The sequence below is a fragment of the Sordaria macrospora genome, chromosome 2 (genome assembly GCF_033870435.1).
Source record: "Sordaria macrospora chromosome 2, complete sequence".
NCBI classification, from domain to species: Eukaryota; Fungi; Ascomycota; class Sordariomycetes; order Sordariales; family Sordariaceae; genus Sordaria; species Sordaria macrospora.
The window spans coordinates 3,215,968-3,238,163 of NC_089372.1; the positions used below are offsets into that span (position 1 = coordinate 3,215,968).

Genomic DNA, 22,196 nt, shown 5'->3' on the forward strand with positions numbered 1-22,196 from the left:
ACCCTGATGATCCGGAGTCCGGACTCGGAGTTTGTCCATCATATGTTAGATTGTGATATGTATATCTCTGTTGTCTTTTCATCCCTCAACCGGATTGAAGATTCTCATGACGTCCTACGTTGCAGCCCCGAGAGTAAACAAAGTTTGAACCTAACTAGAATAGGTACTTTTGTCAGTAAACAGCAGGGTTATTGGCGGTGAAGTGGGGCTGATGAACTTCGAGCTGTTAACAATTGTTATAGGCGGCAATGCGCTGTAATGATAACGTAGCGGCGATAAGTCATTGTCAAAACTCCAGGGCAAGTCGAAAGTTGAAACATCACTGGTGCCCGCTAGTTATCACGACTTCCAGCCTTGGCGCCTCAACCACATTAGTAACGAGAGAGCTGAAATAAACAGATACCGTGTTGGTTGACTGACTTTGGTCCCGGTTTCATAAGCCAGCCTCTGGGAGATATCCCACTCAGCAAAAACCTCCAACAGTCTCAACCGTCTTTATGCGTCGGACACTTATGATGAGCAACATGGTTACCAACAACACTTCGAAACGATTCTTTGCGCCGCTGAAAGAGCCCTTCACGACGGGTTCAGGCTCTCAGCTGCGCAAGCTGGAAGGTGTGGTCTTTGATATGGATGGGACATTATGGTATGTGTGTATTCTTGTGTGGAATAACTCAGCTTCACTTGGAAAGATCTGTTGCACCACTCGTCAACAACCCCATCATCCATATCTGAGAACAAAGAGTCACACCCACCCTCCCTAAACCCAAACCTCACCCTCCATGAACATCACCAGATTATCAACACCAACCTCCTCACCTACTCACCTCAGCCCTCGTATCTAAACTCACACTAACACCCCCTCCAGCGAACCCCAAACCTACATGTTCTCCCTCATGCGCCAATCCCTCTCCATCCCCAAATCCGTTGACATCCTCGAATACATCTACTCCCTCCCCACCGCCTCCGCGCAAGCCGCCGCCATGGAATCCATCCGGTCCATCGAGCGGGACGCCATGGCCTCGCAAGTTGCGCAGCCCGGTCTTGTCAGCCTCATGACCTACCTCGATTCGCGGGGGATCCGAAAGGGCATTTGCACCCGCAATTTCGATGCCCCCGTGCATAACCTGCTAGAAAAGTTTTTAAGTGGCAGTGTCTTCCATCCGATTGTCACCCGGGAGTTTCGCCCGCCGAAGCCCGATCCGGCGGGGATTTTGCATATTGCTAAGGCGTGGGGACTGACCAGAAGGGCGGGGAGGGGGGAGGGGGCGGGTGTGCCTGTGAGAGATGAGGAGGGACATGAGGATGCTGATTCTCAAGGAAAGAATGGGAATGGGGGAAGTACGAGTACAGAAGAGGGTCTGAAGAAGACGGAGGAAGGGGAGTTAGTGGCGGATGCGAGCGGATTGATCATGGTGGGGGATAGTATTGATGACATGACGGCTGGAAGAAGGGCGGGGGCCAAGACGGTGTTGTTGGTTAATGATGTGAATAGGCATCTGGTGGATCATGAACATACGGACTTGGTTATTGAGAGATTGGATCAGTTGGTTGAGGTTTTGGAGGAGGGGTTGTTGTAGGGTATTAGGGTAAGGGGGTGACGCGGGAGGAATGGTGTTTGTAGACTTTTCACCGGAGGCAAAAGGCAGATGGACGTGATGGATGATATTCAGACGAAAATAGAGTTCTAGGTGGTTTTTTGCTTGAATAGCTGTGAACAAATGACTTTCTCGTGCCCTTGAGATAACCAGATACCCCATCATAGACAGTACCCATTTCCTCAGCAAATGCAAAACGGACATGGCATATTCCTTCCCGACTATTCGGGCTAGATATGGATCGAGAATTTCTCACACATACACTTTCCTCAGATCAAATAACCACAACCACCGTTTTTCCCCTCCCTGTAAAAAACCAAGATGTGACCCAACCAAATCAACCCCAACCCATGTCCACACCATATCTGCCTATCTGGCCAGCACCCTAGTTCTGCTCTTCAATATGCCATTTCGTACCATTGAGGTGTGCCAGCACAGTCCAGGTAGACCCGCCGACTTCTCCAACGACATCTCTACCAGGCCGTCGGTCTTCAGGCGTGTGCATCAACGACATCAAGCGCATTCTCAGGTAGTCAACGTATTCGCAAATCAAGACAAGGGGGATAAAGGGAACAGTGCACAGCTACAAAAGAAAAGGGGGACTTGAATATTATTTATGCAAAGAAACACCCTCTCATACGAGTACGACAACTGATCCACCACAGGCAACGCTCAACTTTAAAATCGGCCGGTTGGAGGCTGCTGCATTGCGGCTTGCCGGCGACTTTCCCTCTGCAGTTCCTCCGCTGTAAGCTGTCTTCGCGGGGGCGGCGGCGGCATCGGCTGGCCCGGAGGCCCCGGTCGGATGGGTAGGGCGAAGCCCGATCGGGTCGAGGACGAGGAACTAGTATACGAATGGCCGGTCGACATGGATGGTCGCTTTTCGGACGGAGGAGGAGTAGGCGCCTGCTGCGGGTACCTGGGCTGAGAGCCAGTCGTAGCTACTCGCGCTCCCAGTCCCGGATGTATAGGCGGTCCACCTGTGCGGCCAGCGCTGTCTGTTCGGCTGCGTGGCGGGGGTCGGTTTGGTACGCTGCTATGTTGGTCACGAGGTGACACCATAGTCCCCAGAATGGGAATCTCACCTGAAGTGGGTGTAGGTTCATCGCTGGACCTTAAAAGTTCTTGCGTTGTCGGAGAGAGTTGGGGCTGGAGATGAGACTTGCGGTTATCCCGGTCCATCAGGCTGCAAGCCCACTCTCTCAGGTCGACTGGGGTTCTCTTTGCCGCTTGTACGAAGGGATCGCGATCCTGAACTCGGAATTAGTAACTCTATCGCAAAGGAACAACAGGAAACAACTTACAAAGAGCTCTTGGGGCGTCGGTCGCCTCTCAGGTTCCTTGTAAAGACACTTCTGGATCATGTCCTCAAGAATTTGTGGGAAAGCGTCGCTCTTGGGTAGCTTCGGTGCTGGCTCGTGAACAATTTGTTGGAGAAGGTCGAGAATACCGGCGGGAGCATTTTCAGCATCATCCCCAAGCTGATCACTAGCGAACGGGAACTTGCCAATTGCCAACTCCATGATCGACAAACCGAAACTCCATACATCGGACTTGACCGTGTACTTGTCACCCTGAATTCTTTCAGGAGCCATGTAGGTGGATGTGCCCACAAAGGTGTCGGCGACAGAGTTGACCAGCTCTCCGGAAACACCAAAATCGCAAAGCTTGATGTGGCCCTTCGAGTTGACGAGGATGTTGGAGGGCTTGATGTCTCTGTGCATGATGTGGTGCTTGGAGTAAAGATACGTGAGGCCACCGAGTGTAGCTTCGGCGATCTTTCCGAGAACGTCGACACGAACGGGACCGAAAACACGGGAGATGCGGTCGAGCGAACTGCATAGCTTTGGTCAGTATCTATGCGCAAAGAGCACCAGGTCTAGGAGACAACATACCCAACATCCATGTACTCCATGCACATAATCACATCGTTATGCTCGTTGAGGAAGGCGCCATAGAAGGTGACAATATACTCGGAATGGCAGCCGTGCATGATCTGAAGCTCGCGGACGATGCGCTTGCGCATCTCCTTCTTGGCCTCAACATGGATGACCTGTTTATGGTTGTTAGCAGAGCTTACACCGCAAAGCTGGGCAACCTTGGTCTTTCCCACATACCTTGCGAGCCATAACTGTATTTGTCGGGATATGCCTGACTTTGCTGACGGTGCCTCCATTTCCAGCTCCCAACTCCTTGATCAGCTCCAGATCCTCAGGCCTGAGATCCAGGTTGAACTCGATGCCAATCTCTAGCTGGGCATTGTTGTCGTCGTCTTTATCCTTATAAAAGGTCTCGGCAGTTGGAGGGGGTTTGGGGGCGGCGGGAGCCAAGGCAAGACCTTTGACGTTCTTGCGCTTCATGGAGCGCGGGGCGAATGGGTCGGCCATGGTGTAGGTTTAAGCGTAATCGGATACGCTTCTTCTGTTGCGGTTTTGTTCGGAAAGAGTGCGCAAGTGCTGGTGCTCTCGTTTTCTATATTTGGGTGTCTTGGGAATAGTCAAGACAAGGCCGGAATGAGTGAGGGTGGGAGGAGGCGATCAGATATGGAAGCCCAATGCGATGCGATACGCCACTCGTACGGAGATGAGGTGTGGATTCCGAGGTTGACAACCGTCAGGCCAGAATGTCAGTGCTTGGGATCGGGCTTCTGTTTATTGTTGATGTCAACCCGAAGACGGGGGGCCGAAGAAGCAGACGAGCGGCAAGACAATCGGTTCGAAACTGTCGTAAAAACCAGAAGCGATGTTTAAAAAGGGGGCCGAGAGGTATGCAGTTGGGTGATGATAATAACCCTCTGATGTCGTCGTCCAGTGCAACAGTCGGACAAACACGCGCTCGCTCTTCAGCTGACTGGGAAGGACCGGCAAGACTAGAAGTAGACGCTAGAATAGATCGCAGAGACAAATCGCTTTTGGCGGGGATTTATTCGAAGAGGGGAAGCCTTAGCCCAGGCGGTGAAGAAGAGAAAAAAAGACGAGTCGAAGGTTAGGCCAACATTTAGATGGGAAAGAGGTTGAAAGTGTACAGGCCGGTAGAGGGAGGTGGTAATAACGCTGGGTCCCGTCAGGTCTCGCCGTCCATTGTTCTCGTCACAGTCTGGGCTCAAGGTGGGGTCCGGCTGTGATGAGAGGATGAAGAGGAGGAGACAGCACGGAGCCCAGAACAGAGCACGGCCGGCGATAGTGCTCAGCACTGGCACAGTGGTGTGCAGCGGTTCTCACTAACGCCGTCACTGCAACCCACAACAGTCCAGTGCAGGGATCAACTGGCGGAACGTCCGGTCCGCTTAAATCCACTGTATGTCCCAAGCCCAGCATTCACGAAGGTCTTTCATTGGCCATGCAAGAAAGATGATAGGATTGAGGGCTTCTGTCACTTCTCAAAAGTTCTTTAGACGCCGTAGGGTTTTGGAAGCGCAATCAGCGGTATTGGGAACGATTTTGGGAACGGAGACAACCAGGACACTGGTGTTCCAATACTTGTAAGCCTGCCGACGGAATGGCCTTCAATTGCAGGCGTTCCATTTTATATGAAGCGGCTTCATTTCCTTACTTTAAATTGGGTACTTAGAATAACCTCCGAACTAGAGTTCACGGGAACCAATTGTGGTTTAGTGAAGGTGAGTATTTAATACCGTGGAGCATTGCAGTAGTGATGTCGATGGCACAGGAAGTCACAAAATGGCTCGTGCCTCTTGGTGGTTTTGCTGCAACTTTGGTGTGGGCACAGGGGATTTAAGCAAAAGACACAGCGGATTTAAGCGGACTGGGAACGTTTGGTCTTAGCGGACAAAGGAGGGGCGACCCAGAAGTATGTATCTCGTCGATCCCTGAAAGCAAGCACAAGGCTTCCTGGTGATGGAAAGAGCTTGGCACTACTGTGAACACTTCATATTTCAATGTAAACAAGACATTATGATGCCTTTCTCAGAACACTGAGTGGTCTCTTTTTACCAAAACCAATGGCGCCATCATGTGAAGCAAAGAGGTCGTCGGGGAGGAATCATTGATTTGAGTTGCAGACAATCAAACCCTACAAAACGGGATGGTGTTTGTCGCATGTGGTTCTGAATCCGGGGATGGCACACACCGTAGTGGGGGGGGGGGGGGGGGGGGGGGGGGGGGGTACCTGTCGCCGAAAGAGCACCCCCTGATACAGTGCGGACATTGTAAGAGACCTGACGAAGCTATTCCCAAGTAGCCATATGAATATTGCCGTCTTGAGCACAATCTATCTCCAGTAGGCCGCAGAGATGTGAAGCTCTTGTGATTCCCTTACCCGAGATGCATATACTCATCGCTATCTCTCATGTCCGTCAGTGAAAGAAGCAGCATGTTGATGATCAAACAATCTTCAACTTAAAGCCTAACCGTAGCACATCAAGCACAGTGCACGCCAAGTTCGTACAACCCCAGAGCTCTCAAGAAGCGCGCCATGAGATGCCAAATAAAGCAAAACACTGTTGTGATTGGGCCTCATCAGAACCAACAGTCGGCTGTTGTCCGAATGAAGCCAGGGATTGGCTCGATATGTGGTTCCCAAATGGTGGCTCTAAGCGCGGATGGCTGGGGGATCATGACCCCGAAGAACATCTGAAACCAGAGATACTCGGTTCTAGTCAAGTGGTGAGTTCCATGATGCGCGGCATGAACGTCCCTCAGGTATATGAACCATACGGACCCCAGAGTCCAAGGCCGGGTGAGATGTTCGTAGGCCGGCGTGATGGCTTCGCATGAACATGCCCAGTGCACTAACATCATAGCCAAAGCTCCGTTGCCAGCTCCCCTCTTAAGTGTGGATGGTGTTGGTGGCTGTTCACGGCATCATATGTTCCGATGATATGTTGACCACTCTTGACTATACAACGTCTTGTCCAGTATAGGTTCAGCACCAATTGCCATGTTGATTGTGGGCACTCCTGGGTGAACTCCAGACTGCTTGGGTGTATCCGACTGCCACGGTCGAGGAATAACAGGGCTCGCCTAGTTCAGAAGCTGACATATAAAGCCATGAAGTTACATCGTGGCGTACTGATAAGAGAAGTGGTAAATTGATGAACAGGTTCGTCAAACTGAAAGGCTGTCAGGTAACTGGAGATATCTTCAACTTCTCGACGTTCGAAGTTGATGACGTGCACGGGCCATGCCATGTGTTGTTTCAGTCCAAATTGAAATGCTGGGCGAGTCGCGGTGAGAGTTTCCAAGAGGAAACAGCAGTGACAGTTCATTGCAGTTGCTACTTGCTACGGCCTGGGCCTTGGCGAGGCTGAACGCGTTGTGTGGCGCGTGGCGTAAAAAGTTGGAGCGTACAGGGGCGGGTGGCCGGGCCTTGGCCGTCTCGCTCCAAAAATTCGGGCCCATTGACGTGCGTGCCCCAACGTGAACTGGCGGCAGGCGGCCAGGAGCGACCAGCACGCAGTAGCAGCCTTCGGTCCAAAGAGGTTCAGGGCAGTCACGGTCAACTCAGTCCTCTCTCTCAGTTGCAAACCACACCTTTTCCCACCAAATCACCTCGCTCTGCACCAAACTTCCTCCCGTATTCTTCTTTCCTTTTTCATCGGCAGCTCAACAGAGACGATTGCTTCCATCGAAACGCTTCAATTTCCAATTCCGACCCTCTTAGGCGGTCGAGAGTTGTCCGAAAACACACCCATTTACACACCACTTTGCGCCACCCAGACCAACCGCAACCATGAGCAACAGCATGCGCGACTTGATTGACGGCGAGGCCGAGCTCGATGACGAAGAGGATGATGAGTCCTTCGATGAGGAGGCCGGCGACCGCCCGAGAAGAAGACCCAATATTGATGATTCCAGCGAAGAGGAGGAAGATGACGAAGATGAGGAAGAGGCCAGAAAGGTACGCCGCCTCTGGTCCAATCCTGCAACGTACCTCCAACCGGAAACACGCTGACTCATCCATCACTTGCAGATCCGCGAAGGTTTCATCGTAGACGAAGATGAAGAGGACGAGGCTGAAGATTCCGACGCGCGCGAACGCCGGAGGAGAAAGAAGCGCCGTAGGGAGCGCGAAGAGGAGGAGCAGCTTGACGAAGAGGATCTCGACCTTATTGGCGAAGCCATCCCTGAGTGGGAGCGGAAACCACAACCCCAGGTATGTCTCCTGCAGCACCGGTGACATCATCCAGTCGGCTCACCTTTTCCCAGCAAACCAAGTTCAAGCGCCTGAAACGGGGTCATAGGGATGACCACCGCCCCACTGAACGCCGCGGTCTTGCCGAGATCTTCTCCGACGAAGACGAAGAGCACGATGATCGAGGCTACGGCCGTCCCAGCGGCCGCCCTCAAGCGGACGAGTTTGATGACTTCATCGAAGACGATTACCCCGAGGATGACGAAGAACGCCGACACCGCGAAGAAGACGAGGAGGTTGCTCGTCCCAAGGATAGGGGCCTTAACATTGACACAACCGGCCTCGACAAGGATGCTCTCGAGGATATGGATGCCATCTTCGGCAATGGCGAAGACTACGAATGGGCTTTGCAGCTGGAGGAAGAGCAGGAGCATGCCGAGCGAACAAAGGAGGATATCGAGTTGCAGGATGTCTTCGAGCCATCGCAGCTCAAGGAGAAGCTTCTTACCGACGACGACAACAAGATTCGGTTCAACGACGAGCCTGAGCGCTTCCAGCTCGATCGCAAGGCTTTCAAGAATCTCCAAATGACGTCCGACCAGTTCAAGGAAGAGGCTCGGTGGATCAGCAACCTGATGCTACCAAGCAAGGGTCTTTCTAGTGAGCTTCACGGCCCGTTCAACAAGGCTGTGGGCAAGGTCCTCGAATTCTTCGTCATTGACGGCGTCGAGGTTCCCTATGTTTTCCAGCACCGAAGAGACTATCTCATCCACGCCAAGAAGATGCGCAACCCGAACCGCCGCGATGACCCCGACGCCCCTGAGTATACCGTTGACGCCGAGAAGCTCCTTACCCAAGATGACCTGTGGAAGGTCCTGGATCTCGACATTAGGTTCCGGTCTTTCCTGGAGAAGCGTAACGCGCTAGAGTCAACCTACGACAAGCTGAAGGAGAAGACGCGAGACGATACCCTTGAAGAGATGATACGCCAAGCACAGACCATTGAGGAGCTCCAGGATCTCCAAGATTACCTAAACTTTCAGTACTCGGCGGAGCTCAAGGACCTTGCTGCTAACGATAATAGCGCACAGCGTGAAATCAAGAGGGCCGGTGGCAGGACAGCTCAGTTTGAACGCATTCGGCGATCCAGTGCCTACAAGTTTGTTCAGGCACTCGGAATAACGCCTGATCGTCTTGCGAAGAACATTCTGCGCGAAAGCAAGAAGGTGACCTCAGAAGACGATTCAAGACTACCGGATGATCTCGCCGACGCCTTGGTAGACGCTGATTTCCCGACCGGCGAGCAGGTCATCAACGCCGCTCGCCAGATGCTTGCCGAAGAGATGTTTGCCAGTCCTCGGATGCGCAAGCACTTCAGGAAAAACTTCTACGGCATGGGTATTGTAAGCTGCCGTCGTACTGATAAGGGTCTACGCAAGATCGACGAGGCGAATCCTTACTACGAGGTCAAGTATCTCAAAAACATGAGCATCGCCGATCTTGCGGTTCGACCGGAGCTCTTCCTCAAGATGATGAAGGCAGAGGAAGAGGGCCTCATCGAAATCAAGGTTTCGCTGGAAAACGACAAGGAATTCAGGCAACAACTTTTCAGTGACTTTGCCTCGGAGAACTTCAGCGAGCTTGCCGACAAGTGGAATGAGCAACGTCAAAAGGTGATCGATTTGGCCTTCGACAAGCTGGTAAAGGTCATTGTCAAGGGTGTGAAAGACTCCTTGCGGACGGCGTGCCAAGATGAGCTGCTCAAAACCTGCCGTGAGCTCTACTTTAAGAGGCTGGATCAAGCCCCTTACAAGCCTAAAGGTATGGTTATCGGCACGACTCCCCGTGTGCTCGTTCTGTCGAATGGCATGGGCGACCCCAACCGTGAACCTGTATCCTGGGTCTCGATGGATGAAGATGGAAGGATCCTCGAACACGGCACCTTTACCAACTTGGCTCGTGATGAGAGTCAGCGTGAGGCTTTGGCTGAGCTAGTCAGGCGTCGGCAACCTGATGTTATTGGCATCTCTGGTTTCTCAGCCGACACACACCGTCTCATCAAGGATGTTGAGGGTCTTGTCAGTGAAAAGGGACTGGTCGGCCCTGAGTACGATGACCCGGAGACAAACGAGTACCGCTCTGACCTGCTCGAGGTGATTGTCATCAACGATGAGGTCGCCCGGTTGTACAAGGACAGCCCTCGTGCGGTTTCAGATCACCCGAGCCTCCACCCAATGACCAGGTACTGCATTGCTCTGGCTAGATATATGCAGAACCCCATGAAGGAGTATGCGGCCCTTGGCAAGGATGTCACCTCTCTTCAAATTCACCCCTACCAGCAGTACCTTCCTCAAGCAAGGCTGCTCAAGCACCTCGAGACGGCCATGGTCGACATGGTCAACCTCGTCGGTGTCGACATCAACGTGGCGATGCAGGACGCTAATACCGCGCATCTTCTTCCCTATGTCGCTGGTCTTGGTCCTCGTAAAGCACAACTGCTCATTAAGGGTATCAACAAGAACGGCGGCGTTGTCACCTCGCGTGACGAGCTTGTCGGTGACCCCGAGCGACACAAGCTTCCGGTCCTTGGCCCTCGCGTGTGGAACAACTGCGCCAGTTTCCTTTTCATCGAGTACGAGCCTACGAACCCTGAGTCCGACCCGCTAGACAACACGCGTATCCATCCTGAGGACTACGATCTTGCCCGGAAGGTGGCAGCCGATGCATTGGGCTTGGACGAGGAGGATGTCAAGGCCGAAACTGACGAGAACGGTGCTGGTGCGATTGTTCGCAAGCTCTTCAAGGATGATGAGCAGGACAAGGTCAACGAGCTCATCCTAGAGGAATATGCGGAGCAGCTAGAACGCGAGTACCAACAGCGCAAGCGTGCAACTCTCGAGACTATCCGGGCTGAGTTGCAGGTTCCGTACGAGGAGCTTCGCAAGAAGTTTGAGAGCCTAACCGTTGACCAGGTCTTCACCATGCTCACCGGTGAGAACCGCGACTCGCTCTGCGAGGGCATGATTGTGGCGGCCAATGTTCGCGTAGTGAAGGATGACTTTGCTATTGTCAAGCTGGACTGCGGCATTGAGGGACGCATTGAGTCTCACGATGTTTCGTATCGCCACTCCATTAAGGATGTGCTCCACGTTGGGCAAGTCGTTCAGGCCAAGCTCATTGATCTCAACCGCAAGGAGTTTGTGAGCAAACTCTCAATGAGGGATGAAGAAATGAGGCGACCATTCCGCAGGCACTTTGACCACGGTCGCGATCAGTGGGATTACAGGAGGGAGGATGAGGACAGGGAGGAGCTTCGCGAGAAGGACAAGACCACGGGCCGTGCACAGAGAGTGGTCAACCATCCTCTATTCAAGCCCTTCAACAGCACGCAGGCCGAGGAGTATCTGGGCAGTCAGCCGTCTGGCGAGGTTGTTATCCGACCTTCTAGTAAAGGTAACGATCACCTCGCCATCACCTGGAAGGTGGCGGATGGTGTGTTCCAGCATGTCGACGTGCTCGAGTTGCAGAAGGAGAATGAGTTCGCTGTCGGCCGTGTCCTCCGCGTGGGCAAGTACACATACCAGGATCTGGACGAGTTGATTGTGGACCACGTCAAGGCCATGGCCAAGAAGGTGGATGAGCTCATGCAGTGCGATAAGTTCCAGAAGGGCTCCCGTAATGAGACTGGTAAGTTCAACTGCTCATTGATCTTGTTCATAACCCAGATGCTGACCATCATTAACAGAGAAATGGCTCACCACCTACATGGACGCCAACCCCAACCGGTCGACATACGCATTCTGCATCGACACCAAGCACCCCGGTTACTTCTTCCTCTGCTTCAAGGCCAGCCGAAACTCGCGAGTCAACGCCTGGCCTGTGCGCGTCATCCCTCATGCGTTCGAGCTCATGAAGAGCCAGTACCCAGATGTTAGAGCCCTCTGCAACGGCTTCAAGCTCCGGTACCAGAGTGAGATGTTGAAGCAGCAGTCAGGAGGCAGATAGTGTTGTTACTTGTCTGGGATCACGGATGCGGCCGTGATTTGCAATTAACGGACTGGGTTTTCGATGGGTTTTCGCTTGATTGTTCATAGGGTCTCGGGTTGCAATGGAAAACAGTCTCGTTCTCTCTGTCTGGGGACTTTGAAGAGGCAGCGCATTTGTTCATTGAGGGGTGGACTTTTTTACGTATTTACATCAGATTGGGGTAGTGGATCATGAGACCTTACCAAAAAGCCGATATGGTTATTGAATGGTTGACAGGGAGAACAACGTAAGTTTTGAAGTATAGTAATGAAGAGTTGCAAAAAAAAACGAGGCAGATAAAGTAACTGTGATCTGATAAAGTAGTGGTATCTAACCAAAAGGGGCCACAAAGACAAAACCACCACGACAACCACAGCGACACTGAATGGACGTTGAGGGAGATAAATCGGTGCTTCCTCTTCCAAGGAAAGAGAGTCTCACATTAATCGTTTCCTCCCCTTTCATTTTCAAGGGTATCGGGGTGTCAAAGCTGCTACTCATACTAACATTAAGAGCGCGGTCGTACGCGGATGGATACCTCCATCGGCGCTTTTCGCCAAAAAAAAAAAAAAACTTCACCAAAACGGTCGCAGAGTATAGAAATAGAAGTGAATTATCGCAACTCTCATTGTATGCTTCCGGAGCACTTTCAAAACGCCGGCAGTGGTGTTGACAAAAATGGTTGATGCCTGATGGCCGTCCAGAACAGCCAAAGTGCTAGGTACAGCTCCTTTTGGTTAGACACGATTACTTTATCGATTTATATAGTTACTTTATCCGCCTCGCAGAAAAAGGACCACTGTACATATCTAGCATGGCTTGGAATGATTGGACATTGTTTCCTTACCCTCGAAGTTCCATCGTCTTGATGTGCCAATGCTCGTTTACAACTCAAGACATCGGATGCCTTGGCAATAGGTAACCGAGAAAGTCGTTCCAACAGGTTTCTCTGTCCATCGAAAGCAATTCGTGACCTCATCGTGCCTATACGTGGAAAGGAGGACTAGCAAATTATCAATCACTATCAAACTACTAGAAATAGATAAAAAAGACATGTGGTCAAATTCGGTGATAGTAAGTCCCAGCAAAACACCGAACCGTTCGAAAGTTCGGAAACAAAACGGGCGCAAAAAGACCGAACATAGGATGACAGATGACAGCACAAATGCCGAGATTGCCGACACTTAACAGCCCATTTCTGACCAATGAAAGCCATAGGATCATGTAGTGTAAGCTGTGCTGTTATAAGGCTGAGCGCTAGGCAACCTGCCATCCAACGTGGCAGGGCCGTTGGGGTGGCCATGCATCACGGTATGCCATGTTTCTCAGTGCGAGATTTGCAGATGCAATGTACAAACCCCCGGAAGCCGTGAGAACGGTAAGGCCAGCGGGCCGGGCGGCGACGGACGGCAATCGGAGGTTGCATGAAATGGCCGATTCCATATTGCCCACTGTCGGGGCGGGAGCTCCGGTCAGGGTTCCATGAGGTGAGGTGGGTTCCATTGTTTTGTTTCCCCCTGACCCTGAGGTGGAATGTTCTTCAGCGCCGGCAACCACCAGCACAGAGCAGGCGGTCTGAACTCTGAAGTGGAAGTTCCTGAACACAATTGATGAGCGGGCAAGACGGGCAAGACGGGCAAGAAGGGAATGCCCCTGTTGGTTGCCAGGGCGCACTTAGTTGTGGACTTTGCTCCAGTACTGCCCGTGGTTGGGTTAGTGTTAGCTTGAAACCTTGAGTTGACTTGCTAGGTGGCTTTCTATCTAACCTAGTGGTTTTCTTCTATGCTAGAAGTGTGCTCCTGCTTTGAGCAGACTATATAGAATCCTTTAAATTGCTCTCAGAGCCATTCCAAGCTAAATTTATTGACTTTGAGCTTTGGGACGACATTCTATGAGTAGCAAACTAACAGACACACTAGTACTGGATGTACCTCTACGATAATTCCAAGGCTCCGCTCCAAGGTACCGTCTACGGGTTCCTGCTGTCTGACCGAAAAGGCACTGCCTGTCCGCGCTGTCACTGCCACTGCTGCCGCTGACATCCCCCGAACCGAACGTGGTCCCAACCTCTCTCCCCGACCTTCACCACCTTTTCCCTCCTTTCGATCGCACAACATCAACAAGACCCCTAGTCCCATAACACCGCATTGGATCTTTGGCTAATGGGTCGCTTCCATCACCAACCCATCCATTGATCAAGGAACCTCCGTCTCCGACTCTGCAATCCTCAACGCGACTGCTTGAAGAGGCGGACAGGCAGGGAGGCTACACTAACAAACAGCTCGAACCTCCTACAACCGATTGCACCTACCTACAGGGCATCACGATCAGACCTCGACTTCCGCATCCATCCTCACTATCGCATTGACGATTCGTCCGAGCTATACCCTTTACCTGCATACGCGGCCATATATAGTACGACACTTAAGCTCCTGATCGCAAGTCTACAACCATGGCGGGCATCGAGCAGCTCGAGATTCACAGCAAGGTACGCTCCCTGACCATGTCCAAGCTAAGCTTCTACATATATACTTTGCGAATGGGAGTTGCTGACCGACGAATCACTCTTCACCCCCTATAGTCCTACATTGTGCGATGGGTCAAGGTCGAGGAAGGCCACACGATATCATGGAGTGTTCAACCACACAAGAAGTCCATGTACGAATACCTACAAATCCCATAACACCTCCCCGTCTCGTCCCTCTTCACCGACTCGCTCCAGCTCGGAACAATTCGCTGACCATTGCAAACCAACACAACCACAGAAACTTCGCCATTGTTAAGCACCCAGGAACTGGCGGTACAGCTGCCGGCTCCCAGACCTTCGAGGCCACCGCCACCCCCGAAAACCCGCCCACCGAGGCCGTCGTCTCCGATGCAAAAACAGGCCTGTTCAGGAGAGATGCCAGCACAGCGCAAGATCAGCTCGCCAAGAAAGGCTTCATACCCATCAAATGGCACGGCAAATGCGAGGCCGACAAGGTTACAGTGGGAACATACGATGTCACCAGTGCTGGCATGTACGGTCTCGTCTTCGACAACACCTTCTCCAAGCAGACGTCCAAGACGGCCACCTTCGTCCTCCTGACATACCCGACCGGCGCTCCACCCCAGACTGCCCACCATCTGCCTACCGTACAAGCAGGGTCCGGCTCCAATGCCAGCAGAACAAGTCTTGGAGCCGGTGCTACTCCACGAATTGGCGCCGCCAACTCCGACTCGGTCGATAGTCTACACAGCCATGTCGCCGGTGGTCGCAGCCGTGCAGTCTCGAACGCGAGGAGCGAAGGCGGATTTGTACCGGGCGCCACTTACCACGTCGGTGTACTGCTCAAGAGACGTCGCAAGAAGGGCCAAGGTTTTGCCAGGCGCTTCTTCTCCCTCGACTTCACGACCTGCACGCTATCATACTATCACAACCGCAACTCGTCTGCCCTGAGAGGAGCTATCCCCTTGAGCTTGGCCGCCATTGCCGCTGACGAGAGACGGCGCGAGATTACTATCGATTCTGGCGCCGAGATCTGGCACTTGAAAGCGTCTGGTCCGAAGGAATTCAACGACTGGGCCAAGGCTCTGGAAAAGGCCAGTCGCATTGCCCGCGGTCTGGAGACCCTCAACAACGGCGCATCCCTCGGCGTTGACAGACCGGCTTCGCGACCCTCCACCAGCGTACCCAGCGCACAGCAGGAGGACGAAAGAGAATGGGCGCAGGTTGAGTCCTTGGTTAGCAGAATGGCAGGAACAAGAGATGCTCTCAGACGGCTGGTTAAGGATATGGCTGCCGAGAAGCAGGGGCCTCTTGTGAGTCAGGCCTCGTTGCTCTCACCTAATACGCCAACGATTGCGGAGGACTCAGAGACCTATTTCACTCCCTCAACGGAACCACGCAGGCCGTTCTGGAAGCGCAAGACCAGCAGTGCTTCCCCGGGTGCGCAACCAGGCGTTCAGGCGGCGAATGGAACTGCGCTGGCGGTGCCGTCGCCAACCAGTGCGACGGCCGTTAATGGCGGCGCCGGCGAGGAACGGAACACCTACGATAATTGCGCGGCTCTCTTGAGCGATTTGGATTCTGTTGTCATGGAGTTTTCACAGTTGCTGTCTAAGAATAAGCGCCGAAGACTCCCCACGCAGATGATGCCCCCTAACATGATGCCCGCGGCATCTAGAAAGAGCTACGAGTCTACTACGTCTACTATTGATGAGTTCTTTGACGCTGAGGCTGGTGAGACGGGCGCCGGGGGACAGAACCAAGTTATGATCATTCGTCAGAGCGAAGAGGACACGCCTGGCTCAGACGCGGAGGAGGTCGATATTCACGACTCTTCATCAGTTTCTTCGGTCGAGGAAGAGGAGGAGTTTGAAGGTGTCGGTACAGAGAACCATGACAGTCTGTTCCCCGTCAAGCCGAAGTCTCTTGCGCCATTGCCTATCACAGATACGGTCACCAGGCGTACGACTATTCCTGCTGCCAAGGTGCCGCCTCCCAGTCTCATCGCGTTCGTCCGCAAGAACGTGGGCAAGGATCTTAGTACGATCAGTATGCCTGTTTCTGCAAACGAACCTTTGTCACTGTGCCAGCGCATGGCGGAACAGCTTGAGTATGGTCAACTTCTCACGGAGGCTGCCAAGAAGACTGACGCCAAGGAGCGTCTTCTGTATGTCACTGCCTTTGCTGTCTCTCAGTTCAGCAACGGTCGTGCCAAGGAGCGTGCTACGCGCAAGCCCTTCAACCCTCTATTGGGTGAGACCTACGAACTGGTGCGCTCCGAGAACGAAGTGCCCGGCGGGTTTAGAGTGCTTGTCGAGAAGGTGTCTCACCGCCCTGTCCGCCTCGCCGTGCAAGCCGACAGTGCTCTCTGGTCTTTCTCCCAGTCTCCCGCTCCTTCCCAGAAGTTCTGGGGCAAGAGCGCTGAAATCACTACTGAAGGCCGTGTGCGCGTGAGCCTGCATCTCCCCGACGGCACCGACGAGCTCTACAGCTGGCACATCGCCACCGTCTTCCTTCGCAACGTCGTCTACGGCGAGAAGTACGTCGAGCCAGTCGGCAGCATGAACGTCAACAACGAGACTTCAGGCGCCAAGGCCGTCGTCGAGTTCCGCTCGTCCAAGGGCATGTTCGGTGGCCGAGGCGAGGAAGTCCATGTCGAGACGTTCGGGCCCGATGGGTCCAACACCGGCCAGACGCTCACGGGCACTTGGACGAGCAGTCTCAAGACGGCCCCCGGAGGCAAGGAGATCTGGAAGGCGGGCAGTCTCGTTCCCAACGCCGCGAACACGTACGGTCTTACCACCTTCGCCGCGTCGCTCAACGAGATCACGCCATTGGAGAAGGGCAAGCTGCCGCCTACGGACAGCAGGCTGCGTCCCGATCAGCGGTTCCACGAGCAAGGCGATTTGGATTCTGCTGAGGAGTGGAAGGTCAAACTGGAGGAGGCGCAGAGACAGAGGAGAAAGGAGATGGAGGAGAGAGGAGAGGAGTATAAGCCGAAGTGGTTCGTCAAGGTGGCTACGGGCCAGGATGGCGACGAGGTGTGGAAGTTGAAGGGCGGGAAGGAAGGGTATTGGGAGGAGAGAGCCAAGGGGGGTGGACAGTGGACCGGGGTGCTGGATATCTTTTCGGGGTAATATCTGGTGAATGGTAATCTAATGGGAGTCTCGAGGAGGTAATATCTAGTGCAGTGTACTGAAAAGCCAGCCAGCCAGCGTGCTAAGAGCGAAGCATGTTATGCGTTAGTCTTTTTTTTTTTTTTTTTTTTTTTTTTTGGTTACTATATCTCTATTAGTATCACTATGAATCTTGAACGAACAAAAAGGGGGTTTGTTGACTGGCAAGTGCAGTGATGGAGACAAGCCGTGATGTCCGGACGAATCCACCGCAGGCCGAGCCCATGCCGTTGCAAGTCCCGCGGGAGAAAGTGGGGAAAATGGACCGGGCCCGATGGAGGAGACGGAATTGAGCCAAATTTTTGAAAAGCATCCCGCGCTTTTGAAGAACATCAAGAGTGGCCCGTGCTCGCCGATACCTCTCAACTCTTTCCGATTTCAGTCACTCTTTGGCCACGCATCTTCTCCACGGTCCTTTTTCCGAGTCTACATAGCCGACCGAGACGGGATTGATAATACGACCATACTTACCACCTGACTACGATCACCGAAATCCCGCGACAACCACATAGGCAGACGAAGTAGCAGTACCCTACCACCCCCGAAACCAGCGCAACGCGACAACAACTCCGAACCACGATCAACCACGGCGGCCGCGAGGAAAGCGCCGTACGGAAATGCCCGTGTTATAGCCAATGTCCCTGGGAGTCAAACAGCTATGGAGAGTCTTGTCGAATTCCAATGGCGCTCGCGGGCTCTCCCTGATTCCTAGGGAGTGTACCCCAGCACTAGCAGCTAGAGCAGCTCCCACCACCACCACCACCACCAGATCTACTCTTCGCGCCCTCCACCACAGCCCCAAGTTGCCGCCTCTTTGCGACCAACAGTCTCAACCTGACCCTGACGAAGACGAGTTCGAGGCCGAGGCCGAACCCAAGGTGCGCCGGCAGGATGATGCTATTACTGAGGTACACGACTCTGGTGAATACCCCGCCCCCGCCGCCGAACAAACACCAACAGAACCATCACGAGCATCATCACAACCACCGCCCCGAGAAGCTCAAGAACAACAAGCTCAAATACGAGCATGGAACGTCCAAGACTACGAGTACCATTTATCTCCGGCCAAACCTAAGCGAGCTCGAGGCCCCAGTCTGGTCAACCGTCTAGCCGAGTTTCCGGTCCGAGCCCATCCCGCGCTCGAATCCGTCTTCGTCAGACCCGTTACCGAATATCCCGACCAGTACGAGGCACGAGGGAGCGTGAGGACACACATGAAGGACAATGCCCGCCAAAAGAAGCTGTTGGGAACGAGAGAGTCTACCAACCGGGTAGATTGGCGCGCCACCCTCCGAAACCTCCTCCAATGGACACCCAGACACCTGCCCGAGCAGTTCGCCGACACCGTCAAGGTGATTATACCCCGCGAGACCGCCACCCGGCTATTGTCCGACAGCGAGTACAGCATGTGGGATATCAAGTCTCGGACCGGCTGCGGGATGGTGCTATACAGGGTTGGGGACGCCGGTTATGAGGTAGGGACTGAGGACGACGACCCGTACTTGATCATTGACGGCCACCACCACTCGGTGAACACCGCAATCGACGAGATCTTGAGCGTGACAAGAAAAGTCACCATCATCTCCCGGACCCGAGACACGGAGGAGGTGCTCTGGGACGGCAAAGTAGACGGCGAAGACCTCTCCCTCCCCGCACCCAGCGTGGTCGTTTCCGCCCGCCGCATACCCTCTTCGCGGGCGCCTTACAACGTGAATATCCGCGCCGACGAGTTCCCCAAGCCGGAAGAATGGACCCGCAAGACCTTTGAGGAGTACGTCGACGCCCTGATCAAGTCCCACATGCCGTCCGGCCTGGCCTCCAAGCTCTACCCCGAGCACGGCCGGCACGAAATGGCCGTCATCCAACAGCTTGTCGCCGTCTTCAACGACGAAAGCGCCGCCCCGTTCGTCTCCAACGCCGCCTTCAAGATGGCCCTGCACTACATGACCCGCGGCGGCGAGACCTGGCGGCCCGAGATGCTTTCGCTTTTCAACTACGCCCAAAGAGGACGCATGCTGCAGCTCGACGTCGAAGTGTTCAACATCCTCGCCGAGGCCGCCGTCAAGACCCGCTCGCTGTACCGCTTCAACTGGGTTCTATACCTGATGGCCACGAGCGGGTACCAGCCCAACCTGCGCACCTGGATTCTGGCCCTGCGCATGTTCGAAGCAGAAGAAGTCAAGCGCTACGTCCTGCAAGCCATGAACGACAGGGGCCTGTTCAACGCGCACGGCACCCCGCGCATGATCGCCAACGAAATGGCTCCCCACGACGCGTACCGCGCCGTCCAGCTGCGATGGGACGTGCCCACCTTTTTGGCCAAGCAGGACGAGCTCTACGGCGGCGGCGGCGAGCGGAACTGGGTGTCTATCGACGTCATCAACAAGATCATCCACGTGTTCGGGTCCTACTCCAAGTTCGCCGAGATCCGCGAGCTGCTCGATCTGATCTTCACCGGCAAAAAGCTGGTTGCGTACCCGGACCAGGTCACGGTCAACACCATACTCGCCCACTGCAAGGCGCAGAAGAAGCTGGATTTGGCGGTCGAGTTCATCCAGCTGTTTGAGAGGTACAACGCCGTCAGCAGCAACAGCAGCAGCAGCGAAAAGCCGCGGCCGCCGTTGAAGCTGGATACTATGGCTTGCGACATGCTCTTCGACATGGCACTTTGGCAAAAGAAGCCGCACGTGTTGAGCACCATCTGGCGGTATGCCCACCTGGTCAACGCTACGAGCTCCGATATGCGGCGGAGGGGGATTGCAATGATGGCGATGGACGAGACGGAACTGAAGAAGGAGAAGTTGGTGAGGAGACTTAAGCTCGGGGATGAGGAGAGGGTGCAGTTTCTGAGAAATCTCTTGCTGGGCGAGTTTATTCAGGCCAATGGCGGTGAGGAGACATGGGGGAAGGTTATGGCTGGCATGGCCAAGGGAGAGCAGGAACGCCAGCGGGAGATGGAAGAGATGGCCGCCGCCGAACGGGATGGTGAGATGCCGACCTCGTTGGGGGATTGGTTCCAGTCTCAGCTTTCGGATGAGTCTAACTCAACAATTACCCCATCAGCAACATCATCAACATCACCACCATTACCGTCAGAGTCCAGCCCATCCAACCCATCCGAGTTTACCCCCAACCCAAACGTCCCCAAGCTCCAAGGGCCCGAAGAACCACCAACAAGATGGGGCGCCCTCTACGGCTCCTTCCGCCGCTGGTCTTTCACCACCCAATTCCTCCACCTCGACCCATCCGGATCCATCGGTTCCCTCCTCGTGCAAGCCCTCGACCGCGACCGCGAGCTTCACCTGGCTCTCCGGGACCCGGAACTAGGGTTCGACATCAAAGAGCTAATGACTCCCATCCAAATCCCCACCAAGCCGAGAACCGAACCGGCCTTTGAGGAAGTGGGCAAGTTATTCAAGTATACTAGTACTAGACGGGAACTACTTGAACGGAGGGCCTCCGCTGCCGCCGGTGGGATGACGACAAAGAGGGAAAGGGAGGTATCGACAAGGAAGGAGCGTAGGAAGAGTGGTCGTGACGTGGGGGATGCGGATGCGAAGGTTGGTGAGGTGCAGGAGGCGATTAGGAGGCAGGCTTTGGATAAGTGGTTTGGTGGTGGTGGTGGTGGTTTTGCTGCGAAGAACAACGCCAATGTCGTGCTTGAAGAGGCGGCAACGACGGCGGGGGTGGTGGCTAAGACCAAGCCTTCTTATTCTTCTTCTAGGTCGAAGAAGGTTACTGCAAAAAATGATGAAGAAAAGAAGGCAGCAATCTCAAGCTCATCAAGGACACCTAACAAGCCAACTGAAACACCAGTACCCGCAGAAGCGCAGAAGACATTACCACCGCCACCTACAACAACACCACCGACACAACAGACACCCACAAAATCATCATCATCAAATCAAGAAATAAAGACAAAGGAGGAAAAAGCCGGCGGCGTTGAACCACCATTATCGAAGACGGCGCTGTCCGCATTGTCGGCGTTGTCATCCTCAGAGAAGAAGACAAAGGCAAAGAAGGAGAAGAGGGTCAAGTGGAAGGATCTTGCTGACCTGTAAAGGCGAAGAGGAAGAAGAACCGGTAGTGTAAAATAGCGTTTTGTAAAACGGTATATATATTGGTCATATTGGGATTTCACGGGGGAGCGGAACAGAACAGGATGTCTTGGGATGGAAAGCTTATCTATCTACAACTACGCGATATCTATGTACTGTATCGTAGAAACGGGGCGGTCTGCGGGTCCCTACTTGTATGTATATAGCTGGAAATAGGAGGTAATCGGACTTCCTACTTGGTGCATGTGTGTCATGTGTGGCTTGGGGTGTAGACTTCTCCAGGCAACGTTTAACGCTCGTTACTAGAAGAAAAAGGGAGCTCGTCTTTGCAACACTTGATTTTCCCACGTCTAGCTCTAGAAATCGTTTGTGTAGGGGGAATTAACTTACTAGGTAGGCAAAGGTACCTGAAGCAAGGAGATACACGCTCACTGGTCTTTAAAAGGACACATTCACTCACTGTTGTCTCCGAGGTCTGTCTCCGTCATGTTCTTGTCGGCGTTCGTACATGCGGATATCGCCAAGAGTAAAACAGTGAGATCTATCGACTCGGCGCTGCTAAGAAACTATGGAAACCTAGCTAGGATCCAAGGGCTGCCAGCACTGTTCTTGGCTTCCACTTCGCTTAACGCTCGAAAACGCCGTCGGTATCAAATACTACTATACGGGCGTTCTCCCCCAACGTAATAGAAGAATCAAGCGGGGAAGGGCTTCCGCTCTCGAATCCTGCCCATCCTCCACTTCTCCAGTCCTGCCA

The 22,196-nt window shown here is 53.6% G+C and overlaps 5 protein-coding genes across 5 annotated transcripts; 4 read left to right on the forward strand and 1 right to left on the reverse strand.

Moving 5' to 3' along the window:
- Positions 1-39: 39 nt before the first annotated feature.
- Positions 40-1,580, forward strand: SMAC4_06527 (uncharacterized protein; the record flags this gene model as incomplete). Its single annotated transcript, XM_003345925.2, has 2 exons — positions 40-646; positions 869-1,580. Exons 1-2 carry the CDS (start codon positions 498-500, stop codon positions 1,578-1,580), a joined length of 861 nt encoding a protein of 286 aa, XP_003345973.2. The 5' UTR covers positions 40-497.
- Positions 1,581-1,635: 55 nt separating this feature from the next.
- Positions 1,636-4,790, reverse strand: SMAC4_06526 (uncharacterized protein). The gene is made up of 5 exons (XM_066090467.1): positions 3,716-4,790; positions 3,494-3,651; positions 2,903-3,434; positions 2,684-2,849; positions 1,636-2,631 (listed from the first exon to the last, which is right to left on the reverse strand). Exons 1-5 carry the CDS (start codon positions 3,983-3,985, stop codon positions 2,540-2,542), a joined length of 1,218 nt encoding a protein of 405 aa, XP_065946124.1. The 5' UTR covers positions 3,986-4,790; the 3' UTR covers positions 1,636-2,539.
- A 2,100-nt stretch (positions 4,791-6,890) lies between these two features.
- Positions 6,891-11,999, forward strand: SMAC4_06525 (uncharacterized protein). The gene is made up of 4 exons (XM_066090466.1): positions 6,891-7,457; positions 7,530-7,712; positions 7,766-11,378; positions 11,437-11,999. The coding sequence occupies exons 1-4, from the start codon at positions 7,290-7,292 to the stop codon at positions 11,694-11,696; spliced, it is 4,224 nt and encodes a 1,407-aa protein (XP_065946125.1). The 5' UTR covers positions 6,891-7,289; the 3' UTR covers positions 11,697-11,999.
- Positions 12,000-13,636: 1,637 nt separating this feature from the next.
- SMAC4_06524 (uncharacterized protein) lies at positions 13,637-17,342 on the forward strand (the record flags this gene model as incomplete). The annotated part of the gene is made up of 3 exons (XM_003345922.2): positions 13,637-14,205; positions 14,299-14,375; positions 14,483-17,342. Exons 1-3 carry the CDS (start codon positions 14,170-14,172, stop codon positions 17,340-17,342), a joined length of 2,973 nt encoding a protein of 990 aa, XP_003345970.2. The 5' UTR covers positions 13,637-14,169.
- A 674-nt stretch (positions 17,343-18,016) lies between these two features.
- SMAC4_12950 (uncharacterized protein) lies at positions 18,017-21,864 on the forward strand (the record flags this gene model as incomplete). Its single annotated transcript, XM_066091182.1, has 1 exon — positions 18,017-21,864. One exon carries the CDS (start codon positions 18,017-18,019, stop codon positions 21,440-21,442), a length of 3,426 nt encoding a protein of 1,141 aa, XP_065946126.1. The 3' UTR covers positions 21,443-21,864.
- Positions 21,865-22,196: the final 332 nt, after the last annotated feature.

Coding starts and splice junctions, on each gene's coding strand:
- SMAC4_06526 (XM_066090467.1), bottom strand. CDS start 3,985: ATGGCCGACCCATTCGCCCCGCGCTCCATGAAGCGCAAGAACGTCAAA. Junction 3,652..3,715: donor ATACAGTTATGGCTCGCAAG/GTATGTGGGAAA, acceptor AACCATAAACAG/GTCATCCATGTTGAGGCCAA. Junction 2,850..2,902: donor CGACGCCCCAAGAGCTCTTT/GTAAGTTGTTTC, acceptor TTCCGAGTTCAG/GATCGCGATCCCTTCGTACA.
- SMAC4_06525 (XM_066090466.1), top strand. CDS start 7,290: ATGAGCAACAGCATGCGCGACTTGATTGACGGCGAGGCCGAGCTCGAT. Junction 7,458..7,529: donor ATGAGGAAGAGGCCAGAAAG/GTACGCCGCCTC, acceptor CATCACTTGCAG/ATCCGCGAAGGTTTCATCGT. Junction 11,379..11,436: donor GGGCTCCCGTAATGAGACTG/GTAAGTTCAACT, acceptor CATCATTAACAG/AGAAATGGCTCACCACCTAC.